The sequence below is a fragment of the Strix aluco genome, chromosome 2, assembly GCF_031877795.1.
Source record: "Strix aluco isolate bStrAlu1 chromosome 2, bStrAlu1.hap1, whole genome shotgun sequence".
Lineage (NCBI taxonomy): Eukaryota > Metazoa > Chordata > Aves > Strigiformes > Strigidae > Strix > Strix aluco.
Window position 1 is genome coordinate 8,573,927 of NC_133932.1, and position 18,967 is coordinate 8,592,893.

The 18,967-nt window shown below is 43.9% G+C and overlaps 1 protein-coding gene across 7 annotated transcripts in view; it reads left to right on the top strand.

The window, feature by feature from the left end:
• FAM131B (family with sequence similarity 131 member B) overlaps nucleotides 1–18,967 on the top strand; it is a 60,079-nt gene that overhangs the window by 6,856 nt on the left and 34,256 nt on the right. For 5 of the 7 annotated variants that reach the window (XR_012621282.1, XR_012621280.1, XR_012621283.1 and 2 more), the window contains exon 1: nucleotides 9,367–9,669. The exons of 1 other annotated variant lie outside the window; for it this stretch is intronic. Coding sequence is in view for 2 of the 6 variants with exons in the window: in XM_074810635.1 (XP_074666736.1) it covers nucleotides 9,642–9,669 (28 nt within the window). In the remaining 4 variants the exon portion in view is untranslated. Of the gene's footprint in view, nucleotides 1–9,366; nucleotides 9,670–10,337; nucleotides 10,368–18,967 lie in introns of those variants that run through there. One more of the 7 variants, XM_074810655.1, reaches the window with a different exon arrangement.

Genomic DNA, 18,967 nt, shown 5'->3' on the forward strand with positions numbered 1-18,967 from the left:
ATCCTATCTGCTTTGCTCTCTTACCAGATTATACTAGAGTCCTAGAGTCTCCATTTTTGTTTGCTTTTGATTCGAAAACTGTTGTTCTCCAAATTCCTGCATCTCCAAGCAAGAAATGGATTTTCAAGTTACATAGTTGTTGCCTGAAGAATTCCACTCTCCTAAACATAGCAATTATTTATGTGATTTGAGGGACCATGAGACCAGAACTTTTCTCATCTACAGCTGTTTCAATTTTTTCTCCCAGCTGACTGGGAGTAGTAAACTACTCTGACCAGCAGTAAACTGAGGAAGAAGTAGTAAATATGAAAGTATGATAAATGTTCTCTTACCTACTGCAGATTAAAACCAACTTTGGGGAGACAGAAAGGAGAGCAGCCTCCTGTGAGAGCATAGAAGAGCTAAGATCCCCCTAAATGCAGAAGACATGCTCTTGTATTAACTGCACCTTATGTTTCAGGGCCTTACTATGTAAGAATGGGCCTACTACACATGAGAATGTGAGAAGTAGGCAACTTTTTGAAACATTGTGATGGCTGATTATAGTATTACACTGTGAAAAGACCCCACATATTGAACCAGTGCATGTCTTGTTTCCATTTAAAATTGCTTTTCTGTCAAAAACATGGACAGAACAGGGTTGGCTGAAGACTAAAGATGCTGGGCAAGGACAAACCACTGCCCTTCAGGTTGGACAGGGCTCTGAGCAACCTGATCTAGCAAAAGATGTCCCTGCACATGGCAGGTGGGTGTTGGACTGGGTGACATTTAAAGGTCCCTTCCAACCCAAACAATTCTGTGAAAAAGTACTTGCAGGCATTATAAACACTAGTGATTCATGGCAGGGGTACCTAGCTGTGGTTGATGGTCAGACACAAACTCAACCAGGTTTAATTAAAACCAGCATGACTGTCTGCCAGCACAAAAGCACAGCAATGTCACACAAGGCCCTCCTCAGTCGTGGTCAGCAGGCGTTCTCACCCCACGGCTGCTCGGTTCCAAGGCACTCCATCATATGTCTGGGAAGTGACAGGGTTACCAGTTGCTGGACATAATGCTGCCCAGACTGATGGCTATTGTCTTTCCTGTACTTTCCTGAACTTTTGTTGCTTTTGACTTAGCCCAGTACTGATATATATGCCTCCATATGCTGTGTAGTGCAACAATAAAAATTATTATTCCAGGAGTTTCTAGTGGCCATCTCTTGAATTGCATTGATGCCACAAAACCCATGAAGTCAGGGGATTTCTTTTAAGGATCAGTGAGTTTGAGGACAGGATCCTTTTCTTTCCTGGCCTGCTTCTGGTAGGGGATGCCTTCTAGCCAGAAGCACCTGAGGCTTCTGGATGCACCTGAGCATCAGGATGTCAAGGGCTGCAAGTCAATAAGAAGAAATGGTAGCAAGGCAGCCTTTTCTGAGATCCTGTTCCTTAAATTTCAGTAGTGAACACAGAAAGAAGCAAGGCCCAATAGTGCCTATTAAGGAGGTTGCCAGCAGGTGAAAACGTCTGACCTCAGAAGACTTGTAAACACAAATGGGAAAGGAAAGGTCACCTCCAGACAAGCACAGAGGCAAGCATTCTGGATCCCACCATATTCCTTATAGAGTGCAGCAGCATAGCAGAGCAGGTAGATGTATTCACATCTCCAGAAACAGCAGCAGGCCTGACTCCATTCCAAAAATAATTTGAGTCAATGTTTATTTGCCAGAGCCTACTCACAGCAGCTGTGTGTTCTGTGTTATATGGCAGAGGGTACCTTCTGGAGATTTTTTAAATATGAGGGGCATTCTGTCAGTGCATGAGTGAACAGTTTAAGTTGTTATTTTGCTTCTGGATACATTATGCTATCATTATTCCAGACATAAGAATTTGGCCGTGAGGACAGAATCACAAGCTTTTTAAGTAAGAACTACTTTCTTGGTTCAGACTCAATGTTAAGGTTTTGGGTATTTTCACATCTTTATTAAGATCTGTGTAACTCCAAAACCACATTGCAGAAAAAAACACTTATTTTTGAAAGAGTTAGTATCTAGAGTTTCTCTGAGCTTCTAGTCCCCCATCTCCAATATATCAAAGGGAGAGAGTGAGGAGATGACAACTGATATTTTGTAAGGCTAAAAATATTGTGCCTTTTTACATAACACTGGGAATTTAAAAAGCACATTAACTGCTTGCAGATTATTTTTTAAAATGCAGTTTGAGCAACACCACTAATATAGGTTCAACTGACATTTAGAAGAAGTATCTGCTGTATGGAAACGAGACATTCAGTAGAGAATGAAGTAAATGTTTTTAAAAAGGCAAAATAAGACTCAGACTGCATCAGAGATGTCTGCACCCTAATATACACCTCACATTTATGTCATTGGTGGTGTCTGTTTTCCTAGTGCATACCATATACCCCTTTTTGACCCTCCAAAGCCATCTCCTCAGACCTCCACTCTCGGCACTACCTACCTGATGGTGAGGAACCTGCGCACTCTCAGCGTGACTGTCAGAGATTCACCAAGTTCCATTTCTCTCACATTCCTGGAATCTCCTTTCTTCTTTCCTCCTTATTTGTTAGCATCTGCTGAACCCTTCCTGACAGGGAGGGGCGTGGGAAAGAGTCCCTTATCTGTGAACTCACTCATCTTCCCATTTCATGTGCCACTGGAAAAGCCCTGGCCCATGGCGGAAGAAACTGGAATTTCGGAGCATGACCCAGCCTACTTCCAGTCTCATTCCATGTGAGCAGGCATTTAGCTGGTTCAGACATGCGAGGATGCAGAATAGATTTATGAAAGATACTTGCCAGAATGGTGCTGCTGAGTGGGTGAAGTTTGTGACAGATGAAGCAGGCTAGACTCGCTAATTCTTTGATACTGAGCTGCAGTTCCAGAGAGTGACGGTTCTCCATGCTCAAATAGAAGGTGATGCATGATCACATGCAGTAGGTCAGTGTGCTACAAAGGCATTGGTGAAATGCTAACAGAACGAGCCAGCCACACTACCACAGCTCCAGATGGTAAATTCCTTTTCTATGTCTTCTGTAAAGTCTAGAAATGGGAACTGTATGAAAGATGAGAACTTACTTAATATATATAGAACAGAACATGACACTTCTGCATGACTCTGGATAAAAATCAACCACAGATGAAGATAATGAGAGAACATCCCACTTGCTAAAAATCTACAAAACAGCAAGGTTGTTCTGAAAAACTGTGAAGCTACAAATCCTTAAGAAAAACTAGTGGAAGGAAAATATCAAGATAAGGTGAGAAAAGAATGGTGAATTTATGTGTGTACCAATACGCCAAACCTACGTCTTATAAAGAAAGGTGATTGTATTTTAATAGAATACTGCCAAATAAGTGAGGTCATACAACAGGGATCTTGCAGCAAAGCAGGTATGGGTGTACTGTCTGTTGTTAGATTACAGGTAGCCCACTGCTTGCCTGCTCTTTATGTGCTTGGATGACATACCTCTCCACTGTAGAAATTCTTAAAATTTGTTTCAGAAATGTATTTTTTTTTAAATTCAACCTGCATTGAAATGAGTGTGTTTTTAAGGTACCTGGCTAACATCAAAGTATTTCATTCCTCTGACTGAGACTGTCCTTAATTTGGGACACACTGTCAATGGTAAGTTTCCAATAGATGATGCCAGGATATCCAAAGCGCGTGCCTCTACTTTGGCAGCATAGGCTAAATTGAGAACTCACCATGCAGGGGAAGGGGAAAAATAATGTTTTGGTGCTCACCATTACTCTCTTCAGCAATATGGGACAAAATACCCAAGAGGATTTTTTGATAAATACACTATTGAGGGTATGGATTGATTAGTCCTGTCTCAGCACTGAACTAATATGCTTTCAAAGTTTTTTATGACCTCTGGGTGCAGGCAGAACAAGGTGACATTTGCTCGGACGTGAGCGTAGGTAAGCATGAGCTTATATCACAACATATAATGCAAACATAGCCTACATCTATACCTCTACCTATTTTCCTTTCTAATCTTCAGTTGATTCACACAGCCTCAAATATTTTCCCAGCATGAAAGGACCCAGCCTTCTACTTAAGTCAGATAAGTTACACCACTTTCAGGATCTGAACTACATTGGCACTACTTTTTTCACACTTTGAACCTCATAAAAAGCCTTTCTGTTTGTCTCCTGCACCAAAGTAGCTCTGAACAAAAAAGAACTGTATGAGTCATTTTGCTCTCTCATTTCCTTTTCAGTCCACATGAAAATCCTATCAGTAGCTAATATGGCTTGATGTAGAATTAAATCTCGTGGCATCAACTCCATTACTTCTATGAAGCAATTACAGAGATCTCTGCCAGAAGCAGCATTTACTGGGGAATCCATACTGCCAGTGGCAGGAGGCCAACAGAGAATCATACATCCCCAGAGGATGATTCCTGCCTCTGTAGATCTGATACAGATACTATTTTTGTAAACATCTCCTACTCATGAACTTAATAGGACTCAGTGTATTTTCCACAGCTGAAGACACATCTTGCAAGAAGCATGTAGGAAGTTTCTCCACATCTTTCTGTGATAGTAGTTAGTCAGGCCACAGGATTTTAAATAAGGATTTTAAAAAGGATCAGAGAAGAAGGTGGTGAACATTTTTCAGAGCCTTTTCATGGGAGGATAGACATGGTTGCCAATGAGACCTCTGAGGACAGGAACTAATGTTAGGGTGAATGACAAACAGAAGACATTTTAAATTATTTGGGTGTTGGCAATGTTTACTTGAAAGTGGAACATTAGGTGGCAAGATTTATATTGGTAGTTTTTTTCATTTTAACTGGTTTAAATGGCAGCTAAGGGAGATGATAGGAGCACGTTACCTACTGTGATATAATCTGCATCCCTGATAATTAATTGATGAAAAGAATAAATTTACTCAGCAGGTATGACAGTGACAATAGCTCTGTATTTTATAAGCAGTGTTTCTTAGGAAGAAGCTGTTCAAGATATATAAGATCTTTATATTTATATAGAGTTATAGGAGCTATATTTATATTTTATATTTATATAGAGCTATATATAGAGCTCTAGAAAAATAACGTCAATAGATTCACCAATGGCTTACAGAAAAGATAAACAATGCTGAACAGACATGTCTTAAAAAGCAAACAGTTAATAATTACAGCATAAGCGTGTCTTCAGGGTTACAATGGAGTTGCCTCAATGTGGATTTGGAACAAGCTGCTAAAAATCAGAGCTTGTTCTGAAATTGCTTTGCTTTGTGCCGTTACCAGCCCCTCTACCAGGCACAAAGTCCTTATCTTTAGCTTTACTGGAAGTATGTTTTCCTGCTCAGACCTAGAGTGACCACTCTGCCTGTGTGCAGGGGGTGGGGTGAAGAGACCGCTGGAGGCGTGGATCCTCGTCTGTTCCCAACTCACCTTGGCATTCAATCCCCAAACCAGGTAATACTCACCTAGGAGCATGTGCTTAGTGAGTTGATTATAGCATCTTAGTCAATATGTCTGCTGCATTATTGGCAAAGGTGCAGGAGTGGGGGAAGAAAAAGGTCAAGGGAGCTTTATGCTGCCCTTCCACCAGCAGCATCCTTGACCTAGTTTGGGCAGCCTGGAAGCTCTGCTCTGCAAACAGGAGTTTCTAACGGCAGTGACCTACAGCCCATGACAGCTCGAACACAGCCACGCTCTTCCTTCTTTCTTACCCAGCGTGCCTCTCAGAACATGGTCTGTGGAGGGGGAGGTCTACGGCTCTACAATAAACAGAGGGGCACATAATTTCACCCATCATACAAATAATTTAAGAAGTTGCAAGTGGCTGTTCTTACTGCTCCTTCCTTCTGAGATACCCAGCTATGTAAAGAATCTATGCGTGTTTCTCTCTCTAGATAGTTAAATGTCTCCATCTCCTCACCCTGTATGGAAACTTACATTTACAAAAATCCTTCAGACCAGCATTTAAACCAGCACTTACAAAATGTATTTTGTACACAATTTCCTACATGAAATTATATTAAGAAAATACCCGCAATGCTTAGAGAAAATATTCAGCGCCTGTCAGAAAGTGTGTTTCAAAGAAAACAAAACAATTTCTGTTTTGTCATTTACCTCCTGTTCCTTGCAGCAGCAGTGAGAATCATGTTGCTCAGGTAGAGCAAGGACAGAAACTGTGGGGGACAGCTAGATTTATGCTCTGTTTTAGTCCCTTGTTCCAAGATTCAGTCCTGTCACTTCCCTCCTACATGGTAATTCTCATGAAATCATATTTCTTCAGAATATAAAATAGCTAGTTTTCTTATGCTACTGTATAATGAACATATTTTAACTGAATTTAGGAAGTAAAAGGTAGGTATTGGCTTATTAAAAACTAGAAACTGTTCACTGATGATGAGCTCCCTATTTGCATGGAACCTACTGTATGGAAGAGCCAAGCAACTGCGTCAAAACTGATAGCTGATAGTCCAACAATGTCTTCACAACTTCTAATGAGAATGATATTTACTTTAAATATGGAGATTTATGTACAAGGTCCATAATGAGCAAATGTATGATTTACCAACCAAAAGATGGTGAAGTTGACTATGTTACAAATGGCAGACAAAGCATGGCTGTAGGTGTCAAAACAGGTAGTGCTTCCAGCAGCTAAGTGATATTGGCTCCAAATAAAAAAAAAAAGGAGAGCACTTGAGGCATCACAACATGCAAGACAGTCATGAGACAGGTCAATACTTCTGTGGAGTGAATTAATGGACACTTGGGTATAATCCTCCTCCTTTCCAATTCTCCTCTGCTGTACATGCCTGATGCTCGCCTCACAGCAGCATTGGTGCTTGCCAGATCCCTGCGTAAACTACCACCTCACTAAAGCAGCAGAAGACAAACCCATCAAGACCTGGAAAGCTGCTTTTCAGGTGGGGTAAGTGCTAGGACTTGCTCACCTGTCTGTGGAATCACACCCTGAGGCAGAAGTCAGAGCAGACTGATGTAAATGATATTTTAGCTTAATGAAAAGAAAGCCAAATGTGCACTTGCTAGGACCTGGGGTATGACTTTCAGCTTGAGACAAGCTAAAGCATCACACAGGTGGAATAAAGGAGTCAATTACCTGAAATCTTCACTGGAAAGGAAACCACAGCAGAGATCACTCACAGTGTAGAAAGGAGGTTCACAGAGGAACAGATTTAGATTGGGTGGGTGAGTGAGGGGGAGAAGGGGATTAACATGAAACCAGAATCTCTCTGAACAGAGGAAAAGAAATTGCCCACAGCTGTGTCAGTAATACATCTTCTGAGGCTAGGATGAGCTGCAAATGCTGTTTGGTGGGGTTTGCAGTGAAACTCCTGAGGACAGCTGTCCTGATCAATCTGTCTACAGGAGACTGTGGATGACAGTTGGCTGGGCAGCCACTAACTTACAAAACATTTATCTGAGACAGGCCTTGTGTCTTAATATCCCCATTCCAATTTGCTTTTGTTTCCCCTTCCCTCGCATTTAGCCCTGGAAGTCAAGATTGATCCGCTGAAAACACCTCTCATTAACATAAAGTTCCACCAGATCTGTGGTTTCCCAGCATTTGTACAATGTCGGTTTCAAGAGTACAGATACATTGGGAATAGTATCTTTAGTGAGTCATTTAGAAAGACTAGATGAAAACCAATAGGTTTGGAAATATGTGGGGGAGGTGGAAGGAGGAGTGCAATAGGGGAAGAATTCTAGCTGTGGAAAAACTTCATCCTCAGCTGAGATCTAATGTGCTGTACCCAGCGATAAGCGTTATAGCACCAGAGCATACTCTCATTGGCCTCAGGCAAGGAGGAGAATATGGTCTCTTACACTGCAGCTGTGTCATGTTCACCATACTTAGTAAGTCTTCAATACCATGAAGAAGGGGAAAAAAATACAATAGCTGCATATATTCAGACATTGTGATCTTTTTTTCTGCCCATGTCCTTCCTACATAAATTTTGTAAACTAACTTTGTGTGAGCAGACTTCCTGCTTATTGTTCTTACTGTTTCAGAGGGTCAGGCAAAACACGTTCTATGTGAAGTCTTTTTTTTTTTTAAATCTTTTTTTCCTTCCTTAGGCTGACTCTAAGTTGTGAATGGGAAAATGAATGAACTTACCTATTCCCATTACTGCTGTTAATCAGAGCTGTTCAGCTGCCTTGAGTGACTTCTCAGCAATGCAGACAAAAGCTGAATTTTCCAGGCCCAAGGATGAGAACAAAATGGCTCATTTGGGATCAGCAAAATTCAATTTGCTGTTACTACAGACTGGTGGAAGGAAGGTGGCGAGATCAGTGAAGCTTTTGGGGTGAAGGAAGCACGAAGGGATAGGGAGAAATCATGAGCATTTCAGAGGGAGGGTGGAAGGAGCAGACTGGGGAGAGCCCGTGGTGCTGGGGAAGCAGACCAGGAGGAGGCTGCCTGTTGCTGCTGCCATCAGGCGAGGAAGAATTTGGGAAGCGAAGGGAGCAGATCTCAGGGCACCTTCTCCATCTGCAGAGATCCTTCCCCACTGCCATGGCAGCGGGGAGGGCGCGGGAAAGGCCTCAACGACCTTCCACAGGCTTGAGCTCGCTTCTTTCACCGCTCTACAAGGCGACGGGGAGACGGAGGGCAGGGCCGCCCCTCTGCTCCCGGAGCCCTGCAGCAAGCCCCGGCTCCCCGGCGGGGATCAGAGGCGGGGGGGCGGGGGGAGCGGGCAGATCAGAGAGGGGCCGCCGGGGCCACTCCACGGGCCGCAACCGCCCGCGCAGGGCTGCGGCGGGGCCTGGCCGCTTCGCTTCTCCCCGGGGGCTGCCGCTGCGCGGGGGCCGGGCCGTCCGCCCCAGCTTCGCCGGCAGCGAGAGCGAGATCGCGCCGGGCCCGGCCCCGGGGAAGCGGCCGCCAGGGAGCCGCCTGTAATCGAGTCGGGCCGGCAACTGTAGTTACCGGGAAACCGCGCCAGCCCCCGCCGCCTCTGGCCGCAGCGCTGCCACGGCCCTCGCTGCTGCTGCTGCTTCTTCTTCCGGGGACGCTCCCGCTCCCCTCCGGCCTCCCGCGGTCCCCGTCTGCTCGTACCCCCGCCCCCGGCCTGCGGCACCGCCCGCCGCTCACCTGTGCCGGCCCCCGCCCCTCTGCGCTGCGCTGGGCTCCGCGGCGGGCGGGAGGGGCCCCGCGCCGCCCGCACCTGCCCGCCCGACCGGGCTGGCCCCGGCCCGCGCTCCCTGAGGGCGGCCCGGCCCGGCCCGGCCTCCCGGTGCGGCGGAGACCGGCAGCCAATCGCGGCGGCGCTGCCGGGCCGGGGCTGTTTACCCCATCTCAGCCCGCCTCCCCGTCGAGGAGCCGCCGAGGGGGGAGCGGGCGGAGGGGGGGGGGGGTGTGGGGTGTGTGTGAGCGCGGCGGCGGCGGCGGCGGAGCCGCAAGGGGAGCGGAACAAAGCGCGGAGGCGCGGCGGGGGGGGCGGATGACAGCCTGCCCCGCCGGCTGACCCCCCTGCTGCGGCGGGGGCGCCCCGCGCTCCTCTCTGACCATGACCCCGCGCTGGTCCCCGCTGGGCCACCCCGGCGTTTCCCGCTGAAGGGACCGGCTCCTTCCCGAGCTTCCTCCGCTCCCTCCCTCCCTCCTCCCCCTCCCCGCTGCTGAGGCTGCCGCCTCTCCGCGGAGCCCCGCCGGAGTGATGGGCTGCATCGGATCCCGCACTGTGGGTAAGGCGTTGGCGGGGACGGCGCTGGGGGATGCTCGGGCCGCCCGGGTGAATAAACGACTGGCACGACGGCCCCCGGCACGGCGGGTGTCGGTCGGGTCTCCCCTCGCAGCCCCGCTCCCGGCTGCCCAGGGCCCGCCCAGCGCCATTAGCTGTGCGCGGCCGTTCCCCGCCGCCCCCTGCCCCGCTACCCCGCGGCGGGGGGTGTCGCGGAGCCCCCCCAGCGGGGACGGGGGGAAGCGGGGCATGCCCGGGGCTGGAGGGGGGGGACGGACACACGTCTCTCCCGGTCACCCGTGTCGGAAGGTCGCGGAACATGTGGGTCAGTGCGGTGGCTCCGTTGAAGGGGGTGGGTGCAGGGCGTGTCTCCCGGAGCGGGATCGGGCGGCCGGCGGCTGCCGCCTTTGCTCGGTAGCGGTTTATTGTTATCCGAGGGTACGTAGCGTTGCATGATCTGCACGTCGTCTTCTCTCCCCCTTCCCCCTGCGTAGACTTCAGTGGAGACCAGCAAACAAAACTGAATCCCCTTTTACAGAGCCATTGCGAGGGGACACAGTGGGAGGAATCGCATTTTTCCGCTGGGCCACGCATTCTCTAGCAGAGGATCCCAAGCCTTCAGGCTATGTAACCTAGCTCTCCCCTCCTACACTCATGCGGATACCAAGAGATCCCTTGATCCCTAAGCGCAGGTCTCTACAGGTAAAAACAGCATCCTGTGGCACACTTTCCTCCCCACAGGAAAATTTCTTTCTGTGCAAACCACGTGTGCAGACATCAGTTACATGGGGATGTGTCATTCAAGCCACCAAAACAATCTCTGAGAGAAAAACACAGCTCATTTGGTAGTACATCTCTCTCTCTCAAGCCTTTCCACAACGCACACGGGCATTGTGATGTCTGTGGGAAAAGGAAACCTCCGAGGGCAAGGGAGCTGAACCACCTCCCCAGAATAAATCTGAGGGACTGTGTCAAAGCCTGGTGCTGTGACACTTCTTGGCTCAATGGTAAAGTCCTCTGTGAGCACTTCCATCTACTCCTGCAGCAGCAAACTTTAAACAACAGACTCCAGTTTCTACTTTGGGATTTAATTCCCACATCTATCGTATGTCTCTTACCAGTCTCAAATGTCCTCATGACCTAAAGAAATCTCTTATGTCTTCTGTAATGTCCATGTGGCAAAGATCATTGCAATATTTCCCTTAAGACTCTTCGTGCTCAGCTGGATCTGTGTCTTTATAGCATATCAAAACACATATTGCTTCCATCTCCTGCCTTTCCCATATTCTCCACACATACGCACTGCCAAGGGCATTATTATCCTGTTAACTGCCACATTATCTATACCCATTTGATCAGTGTGTGTCTCAACTAGCAGTGTTAATTCTTGGTCCCTCTCCCCACAACATTGTTCAAATAAAGGACAAACATGCATCTAGTAACATGCACTCTCCACTCCAAAGTGTGGTTAAGCTGTTATACTTAACCACGCAGGTATTTACTCCTATGCATAGCAGCATTTTTATGATCTGTGACCAGGAATCTGTTACAAAAAAGGAATCTGTTACAAAAAAGCCTTGTATAACTAAGCTATTGCAAGTATCATTCTCATATATATACATATGTGAATATATATATATATTTATAAATGTCATACGGATATGTGGGCATAGATGAAAATATAAAAGCATCTATGCATTAAAATGATGATGGGATAATGGTAATTGAAAATTCACTTTGCCTGCAAGTTTCACTCCTTAAATATAGACCTTAATGGTACAGATATTGGACTTCCCATAGCATAGTGACTTTTGGTTTATGCAGTATATGCTCATTCTAGATGGTGAGAGCACAGTGGACATTAGGGACCTATTTATACAGCTGACTGAGGAACTCTCCTTGACCTCGTGTTATGGAGGTGGTGGTAAGACGTATTGCACAGATGTGATTCTAATCTCTATGGGAGTCAGATATGAATGTAGTAATAGTGCCTGCTGCACTGTTTCACTTCACGTGAAACTTTGACACTTTTGCTTCAGCAAGGGCTTCATCTGTTTTGAGTCCTAGAGGTTGGACTGGGTGAAGGTGGGATCCTTGAGTTTTACTTGGACTTCCCCACATAAGGAGTTTATTCAGAACAATTCTTATTTGGCAGCCCAGGTTTTTCACTCCAGCCTTCCTGGAGTTATTGAGAAGATTCTTCAGACCTATTTTGGGAAATCAGTGCTTTTAAGTGCTAGGTGCCTTAGGATGTGGTTGGAAACTAACACCCTAGCATGAGTAGAGCTCTGTGTTCTTGCTGTGTAGTGTATCTGGTTAGATTTTTGCAGAATTAGTTCAATATACAGGCTCTCTATTACTTTTCCAAGACCAGGTAGGTCTGAGAGATAGAAGGGTAGTACACTTGTATTGGTTTTAGCTTGGAATTTTCATGTACCAGATTTTGAACTCAGAATTTGGGAGGTTTTAATTAGTGATAGAAAGCTTGTAATCAGTCACATTTAGTTTATTCACCACACAAGGGCCACTGCAGGATTATGCCCTGAGCTTGCTCCGGGCCTTTTTCCATTCCAGTTTTAAGCAAGCCACGTGATTTCTCCATCTCCCGCAGGGATGTTTTACTATGATCTAGTTAGATGTCATAGTTTGCACATGTTTAGTGATGTGCAACTTTACATTTTCTTTCCTAAATACAAGTTTTCTGGTTATTTCTCCCTGGGGAAAAGTAATTGAGAGGGTCATAACAGAGCAGCTCTGTATGCATAAAATTGAAATGGAGTCATATAACATCTTTCAGTTTTATAGAGGACACCAGAAATCACAATGGCAATGATGAGATTAGGATTTCCTAGGGCATGAAAAAAGCTGAAAAGTGATCTTAAAAGGCTAAACTGATACTAAATCACCCTCTCCACAGGTGCACCCACTCACACCACAGTGTCACACATGTGCTTTGTGTACATTTCATGATACAATTACACAATGAGCACTGCAGCTGGCTTCTGCCTCTGATAATAGCTACAAGTCAGGTCTGTATATTGGTGATAATTACCCCGTCATAGTTCCCAGAGAGCTGCCCAGTGACTCTCATCGTAGCTGGCACTTGATTCCAGTGAATTTAAAGGAGGTTTTCACTGAGGTTGCTGGACGGTTAAGGCTGCAAAATCCAGCTGGGAACTTGTAGATATTTGAGCGCCAACTAAATGCAAAGATCAGCTTGATTACTGTCAGTAACTAAATTAGCAAAATTTAAGATTTCAGACCTGCATATATGTCTGAATGCATTGCAAGTGTACCTTTGACCACAGCTTAGACATCTAATACTGACTGTTCTGACTAGTGTGACAAGATCTCTCTTAATTCCGTGAATGGATTTAAATTAATAGAAAGCTCAAGGCTATTAAGCTCAAGATTGCTCTGCTTTTTCCGGTGGTGTCTCTGATTTCTCTCATGTCTTTGCACAGAAGCCTGCAGCAAACATGTTTCATGAAGTGACATAAAATGGTGGAAAAATATTCCAAGAAATTAAAAACTAATAGTACTTTTGAAGTGTGGAGGAAGAGAAACTAGAGATGCTTACACTGCATATGGGGAGGAACTTTCTGACCATGAGGAGTGTCAAGCATTGGGAGAGGATTCCCAGAGAGGTTGTGCAGTGTCCATTCTTTGAGGTTCTCAAGACCAGATTGGGTCAAGTCCTGAGTAACCTGGTCTAACCTTATTGCTGACCCTGCTTTGAGCTGGAGTTTGGACTTCAAGAGGTGCCTTCCAACCTGAATTATCCTGTGATCCTGTGCTTAGGATCTAAAGCCTGGAGTGGTTGCCTTTTTGAGACAGGTTAGATCAGTTCCTTTAGTCCTGTTCTGCCAGAGGACCCCAGGTCTTCTATGTGTTGATAGTACACTCCTGTACCTTCCCCCCAGCACCACTTTCCTTTAACTACTGATGGTACCATGTGCCACAAACTCCTTCACCGTAATAACCCCAGCTGACAGCTGAAGTCCTCCCCATGTATTTTTGGTCTGGCAGTTTTGCAATAAACAACTCAAGTGATAACTGGTTTAGGCTCACGCACAGAGCAGCAGTCACTGGCCACAGAATGGCAAAGACAGTGCTCTTTGTTTATAAATCTCAGGGTCAAATGTGTCCAGCCAAAGCCACTTCTAATGCAGCCACCTTAGATTCATCAGAGTGGGAGCAGGATAGGAGACTAGCAGGAGAGGGGGTAAGCAGCTGGAGCAGTCACTGAACATCCCTGAACTTTGTTTTTTTCCTTACTCATCCCCCTGCAGATCTGAAGGTGTGTGGAGTGAGATCTGGTATGGCAAGTGTATGCCTACATACGTCATATCAAGGGGCCCAGTGTCCAGTTCCTCCCTTCTTCACCTTCAACGTATGAGTGAGTCAGTAAAAAGAAAGAGAGGGAAAAGCCTAGGAGAGGAAATGGTAATGCAGAAGGAAACTGAGTCATGGCATTTGGGATATATTCATTTACTTGCATGCATACCAGTGGAAGGGGAAGGAGCACAGAGCTCTGTGTAGGAACCTCCACTTTATAGCCAATGTGGGTAAAAGAGTGGAGAATACATGAGGAAGGGCATCCAGGTATCTTGTTCCTCTCTTACCTGGGGGAGAGACAAGCAGAACAGAGGGACAAAGGGACACCTTTCCTTCCACAGCAGACTGCTTTGTGCTTGGTCTCACTTCATTACTCCCACTTCTTCCCTTTATTCTTTTGAGAGGTTCTCAATCTGATCCCTTTAAAAACTCAACTAAAGAGCTCTGGCATAAGAACTTATTTCTACCAGTGATGATATGATGTCTCCCAGACATAGCAGCCAATTGTCATGAAGTGTGTACAAACTGATGATCTCCCAGACCCCTCTCTCTCTTGTCAGGGTTACTGAAATAGGCTAGTGGTTTTGACGTTGTTGTGTGGAGAGGACTAACAAATAGCATGATTGCATAAACCTAGCTTTATAAGGAAACTATACTAAAAAATGTGCAAAATAAGCTTATCACCAATGGTAATTAGTATAAGAAAAAGGTCTGTGACATGTTGCTGATTGACCTAAGACTTTTTTTTTTTTTTTTTTTTTTGCTGGACAGCAGAACAGATGTGATTTTGAGAAACAGAACAGAACTGAAGGACAACATACTGAGTTTGTGAACTCTTATGGGCAGTAATATGAGAGAATTGTGAGAGAAATTACAAAGGAGCTGAAGGGAAAATGGAAGTAATGAATAGTATTTCCTTGGCATGACAGAGCTGGGAGTCTGACTTCTGTATACTGATACGTACTGAAGCAGAAAAAGTGAACTAATCAGTAAATACTTTGGGCCTGCTTTCTTGAGGGGAAGTAGGAGAAAAATAGTTTTCAGCTCATTTAATAAGGATATCCTCTCCACAGTAAACAACCATGATTTTAGACTAATACTTAGAGCAGCCAATTCAAGATAACTTGCACTCAGGAGTTTCTAAGTGGTTGGATAAAAAGTCAAAGCTTTGTTTTTCACTAAGTCTTGAAATAGTGAGAAGGATCTGGAAGTGAAGAGCTGGGGTTTTACCACAACTTTAAAAGTTCTGTGAGATGGCTTAGGTGCTTAATTTTGTCAATCTGATAAAATTCCCAGTAAAATATTAGAAGGACAATATGCCAGTCAGAATGGGTTTATGCAAAACAGATCCTGTCAAGCTAACTTCATTTCATGACTTTTATGAGACTCCCTGCAGCCAAGTACTTCTGTGATAGAAGTACCTTTACCTACAATCATGGTAATGGATCTAAAATAGATTGCTAAAAGATAAAAACACTAATCAACCAACCTAGTATCACATGATTCTTTGACTAATAATATATGAATACTGTACCTTTTAAGTGCATCAAAATTCAATAGATAGCAAGATAGTTACAAAGAAAGAATCACTGTTGAAAAGCTTGTGTTTCTTATGTGATCCCACATGTCTCAATACAGTTGTCAGTACCATGTGATTTTAACATATTGCTCAAAATCCTGAGGGAAATCTAAAATACGATAAACTTGGTAGAATCTACAAAGACTGGAAGAACTCCTAAAAATGAAAATACAAATGAAAAGGATAAATCACTGATACGGAACCATTTGATTTGTTCGGAGTACTGAATCTTGACAGTCTGTGTTTCAGTCTAAGCAAACAGGAGCTCATATATCTAATGACAGAGTGTGAACACTATGTTAGGAAGCAGTCACACTGAAAAATCTTATAGATATCTGAACAGCTAATCAGTAGATCAGCGGCTACTACTGTGATGCTGCAGTCGAAGAAGCTAATGTGGTTCTTTGATCTATTAAGAGCTGAGTATTGAACAGGAGGAGAGAAGGTTATATTTTCTCTGCATTTGGCACTTGTGAAAAAATTATTTTTCATCTACTTTGTCTAATTCAATTATTATCACTTTGAGAAGTACTGCAAAGCTGAAGAATGGCCAGAAAATAAACATGGAACTGTGAATGAAAACTTACAGAAGTGACTTGATGACAGTTTCTAAGTGTTTGAGTGAAGAAACAAAACCCTCCAAACCATCTGACTCTTCAACTTAGAAGAAAACGGTTAAGATGTGATAGAAGGATGGCAGATACATTCAGATTGTACATGAGGCAAAAAAATCAAATGGTAAAAATGCTTAACTATTGGAATAATTTACTAAGAGATGTACTGAGTCCTCTGTCACCTGAACACATAAAAATCAAGATTTTTTAAAAAAAATAATGCTCTAGTTCAAGCATAGCAACAGAAAGTATAATTAACAAAGGGAATACCTTTAGCCTCTCTTATTTTAAGGAGGCCAGATTAGATGATCAGGATGTTTCTCTGTGAGTTTAAGCCACACGTCTAAGGACTCAAGTCCCAGAGTATACTAGACTTTTAAAGGAAATGTAGTTTCTATGTCCTGGGAAGATGTGGTTGTATCCACAGATGCTGATCAGACGTGTTTTATGGGGAGTTTCAGTGCAAAACTTCTTAACTAAATCGGAGGAAATAGTTCGGTGATCCAAATGGCTACCATGTGGATTGACATTCCACATGGAAAAAATAGTTTTAGGGATTATACTACTGACCATTTACAATTACTGTCCAGGATGGTGACAGGGAGTTGTGACGGCCAGGGGAAGATCAAAGAGGATGTGAAGGCAGGAAACTCAGTAGTAACAGGGACTTCAGTTAATCCTACATGTAGGCTGGCAGATGTTTACTTCAGGAGCCATTCAAAGAGCCTGTAAAAGACAAAGCCTTGTGCAATGATTTAGTGCATGATGTTACTACTAAAGAGGCTTCAGGTGATTCAAGAGAGATTAAGACCATAGCAGAACCCCACCAACACCCTGTCCCCAACCTCAAAAGAACAAAGAGCAATTTTGTATCTGTTCATTGTGGAGGAAGTTGTGGAATTTTATCCTGTGGAACTTCTTGTTGGGGATGCATCAGAAGATCAGCTTCAAATCAAAGCCTCAGTAAATGAGGTTGTAGAGCAGGTAGACAAAAGAGCAACAAGTCATCAGACGGTATTCATGCAAGACTTCATGGAGAAATTTGCGGCTGAAAGCTGAACTGATTAGTGATTATGATTTGTAATGCCTTCCAATTACTTTGGTACAAGAAGATTGGAAGGTAGCTAATGTGATGCCAGTTTTTAAAATTAGTTGAGATCTGGGAAACTATAGGCTAGTAAACGAGATATGCCTAGCAGGCAAGCTAATAAAGTTTACTCTAAAGAACAGAATTAGTGCACGCATGGACAAATATGATATACTGAGGCAGCGTTAACACTGCTGTTGTTAAAGGTTATCACACCTTGGAAGTCTTAAAACGGGTCAACAGGCATATTGACAAAGGAGATACAATGGCTATAGTCTACTTGGATTTGCAAAGAACATTTGTAAAGGTCACTCACCCCAGGCTGTTAAAGACCTGAATCTGCTGTTGAATCAAAAGGAAGTTCCTGAAATTATTAAGTAGCTGGGTGAAGACAGAAAACAAGGATAAGCATGAAATGGCCGGTTTTCACAAGGATATTTTTTCAGATTTGTGCATATTTATGAATGATATGAAAAAGGAGGGTAAATAATGAGATAACAAAGTATGATAATGATAGTAATCATTTGGGGGAGCAAACAGAAAACTGTATGCAGAGGTTTGCAAAAGGATTTCACAATAGCGAATGACTAGTTGTTAAAATTGTGGGTGAAATGTAGGTAAATGTGAAATGATGCACACAGGCAAAGCAATTCTAGTGTTACGTTTGCAATGATGGAGGCTTTGAGTTTACAATTTCCATGCAAGAATGAGATCTTAGGGTTATAATAAGTAGCTTAATTCTCAGTACCAGTAAAAATGCCAATCAAATGTTAGTAATTAGGAAAAGAATAAAGAAAAAAATGAGAAACAGCATTATACTATGTGTAAATCCATACTACACTCTTATTTTGAATATACTGTGTTGTCCTTGATTGTGCATTCCCATTTCAGAAAGGACATGATTGAACTGGAAAAGATTCAGAAAAGGGCAGCAAAGACAATCAAAGGCATGGTGTGGCTTATATGTGAGGAAATAGGGTTTTCTTAAGTGTGGAAAAGAGGTGATTAGGAAAAATTACAATGGATATCTATGAAATCATGAATTTTCTTTGTGATATGAGCAGTATGGAGAAAATGAAGAGGGGATAATATTTCATTATCTATTTCAAAACAATCTAGACATCAAATGAAACTAGCAAGTTTGAAACAAACAAAAGCCAGCACTTCTTCATATAACAGAGTTAAATTGTGGAACTCCTTGAAATAGGATGCTATGGGTCCTAAAAGTTTTCTTTGCTTTAAAAAGTGAACAGATGGATAGAAGAAAACTCCTTTAAAGGTGACTAAATACAGAGGCAACATCTCTGTCTCAGGAACTACTTGAGGTGTACATTACAGCTGTCTAGGACAAGTATTCTGGGAAAATATCACTAGTTTCCCCTCTTCTTATACTCTTTCTTACACATCTACTCCCACTGATATCCAACCCAAACAAATGCCTACTTTTCCACCAGCCCCCAAAAGAAGAAGAGACTGAAGGAACCAAGGACAGAAAAAGGCAATCACTGAGGTGGGCTTGGGGGTGGAGGAGAAGAAAAGAAATAAAAAAAGAGAATGGGGTAACAACTAACAAGCTAAAACCAGGAAAATAGGGAACCAGAAAGGAACAGTGAGCAGGGCACCCCTGTATTTCCATGGTATTGAGGGACTGGTAGATGCTGCCTAGCGATACCCTGCCCAGAAC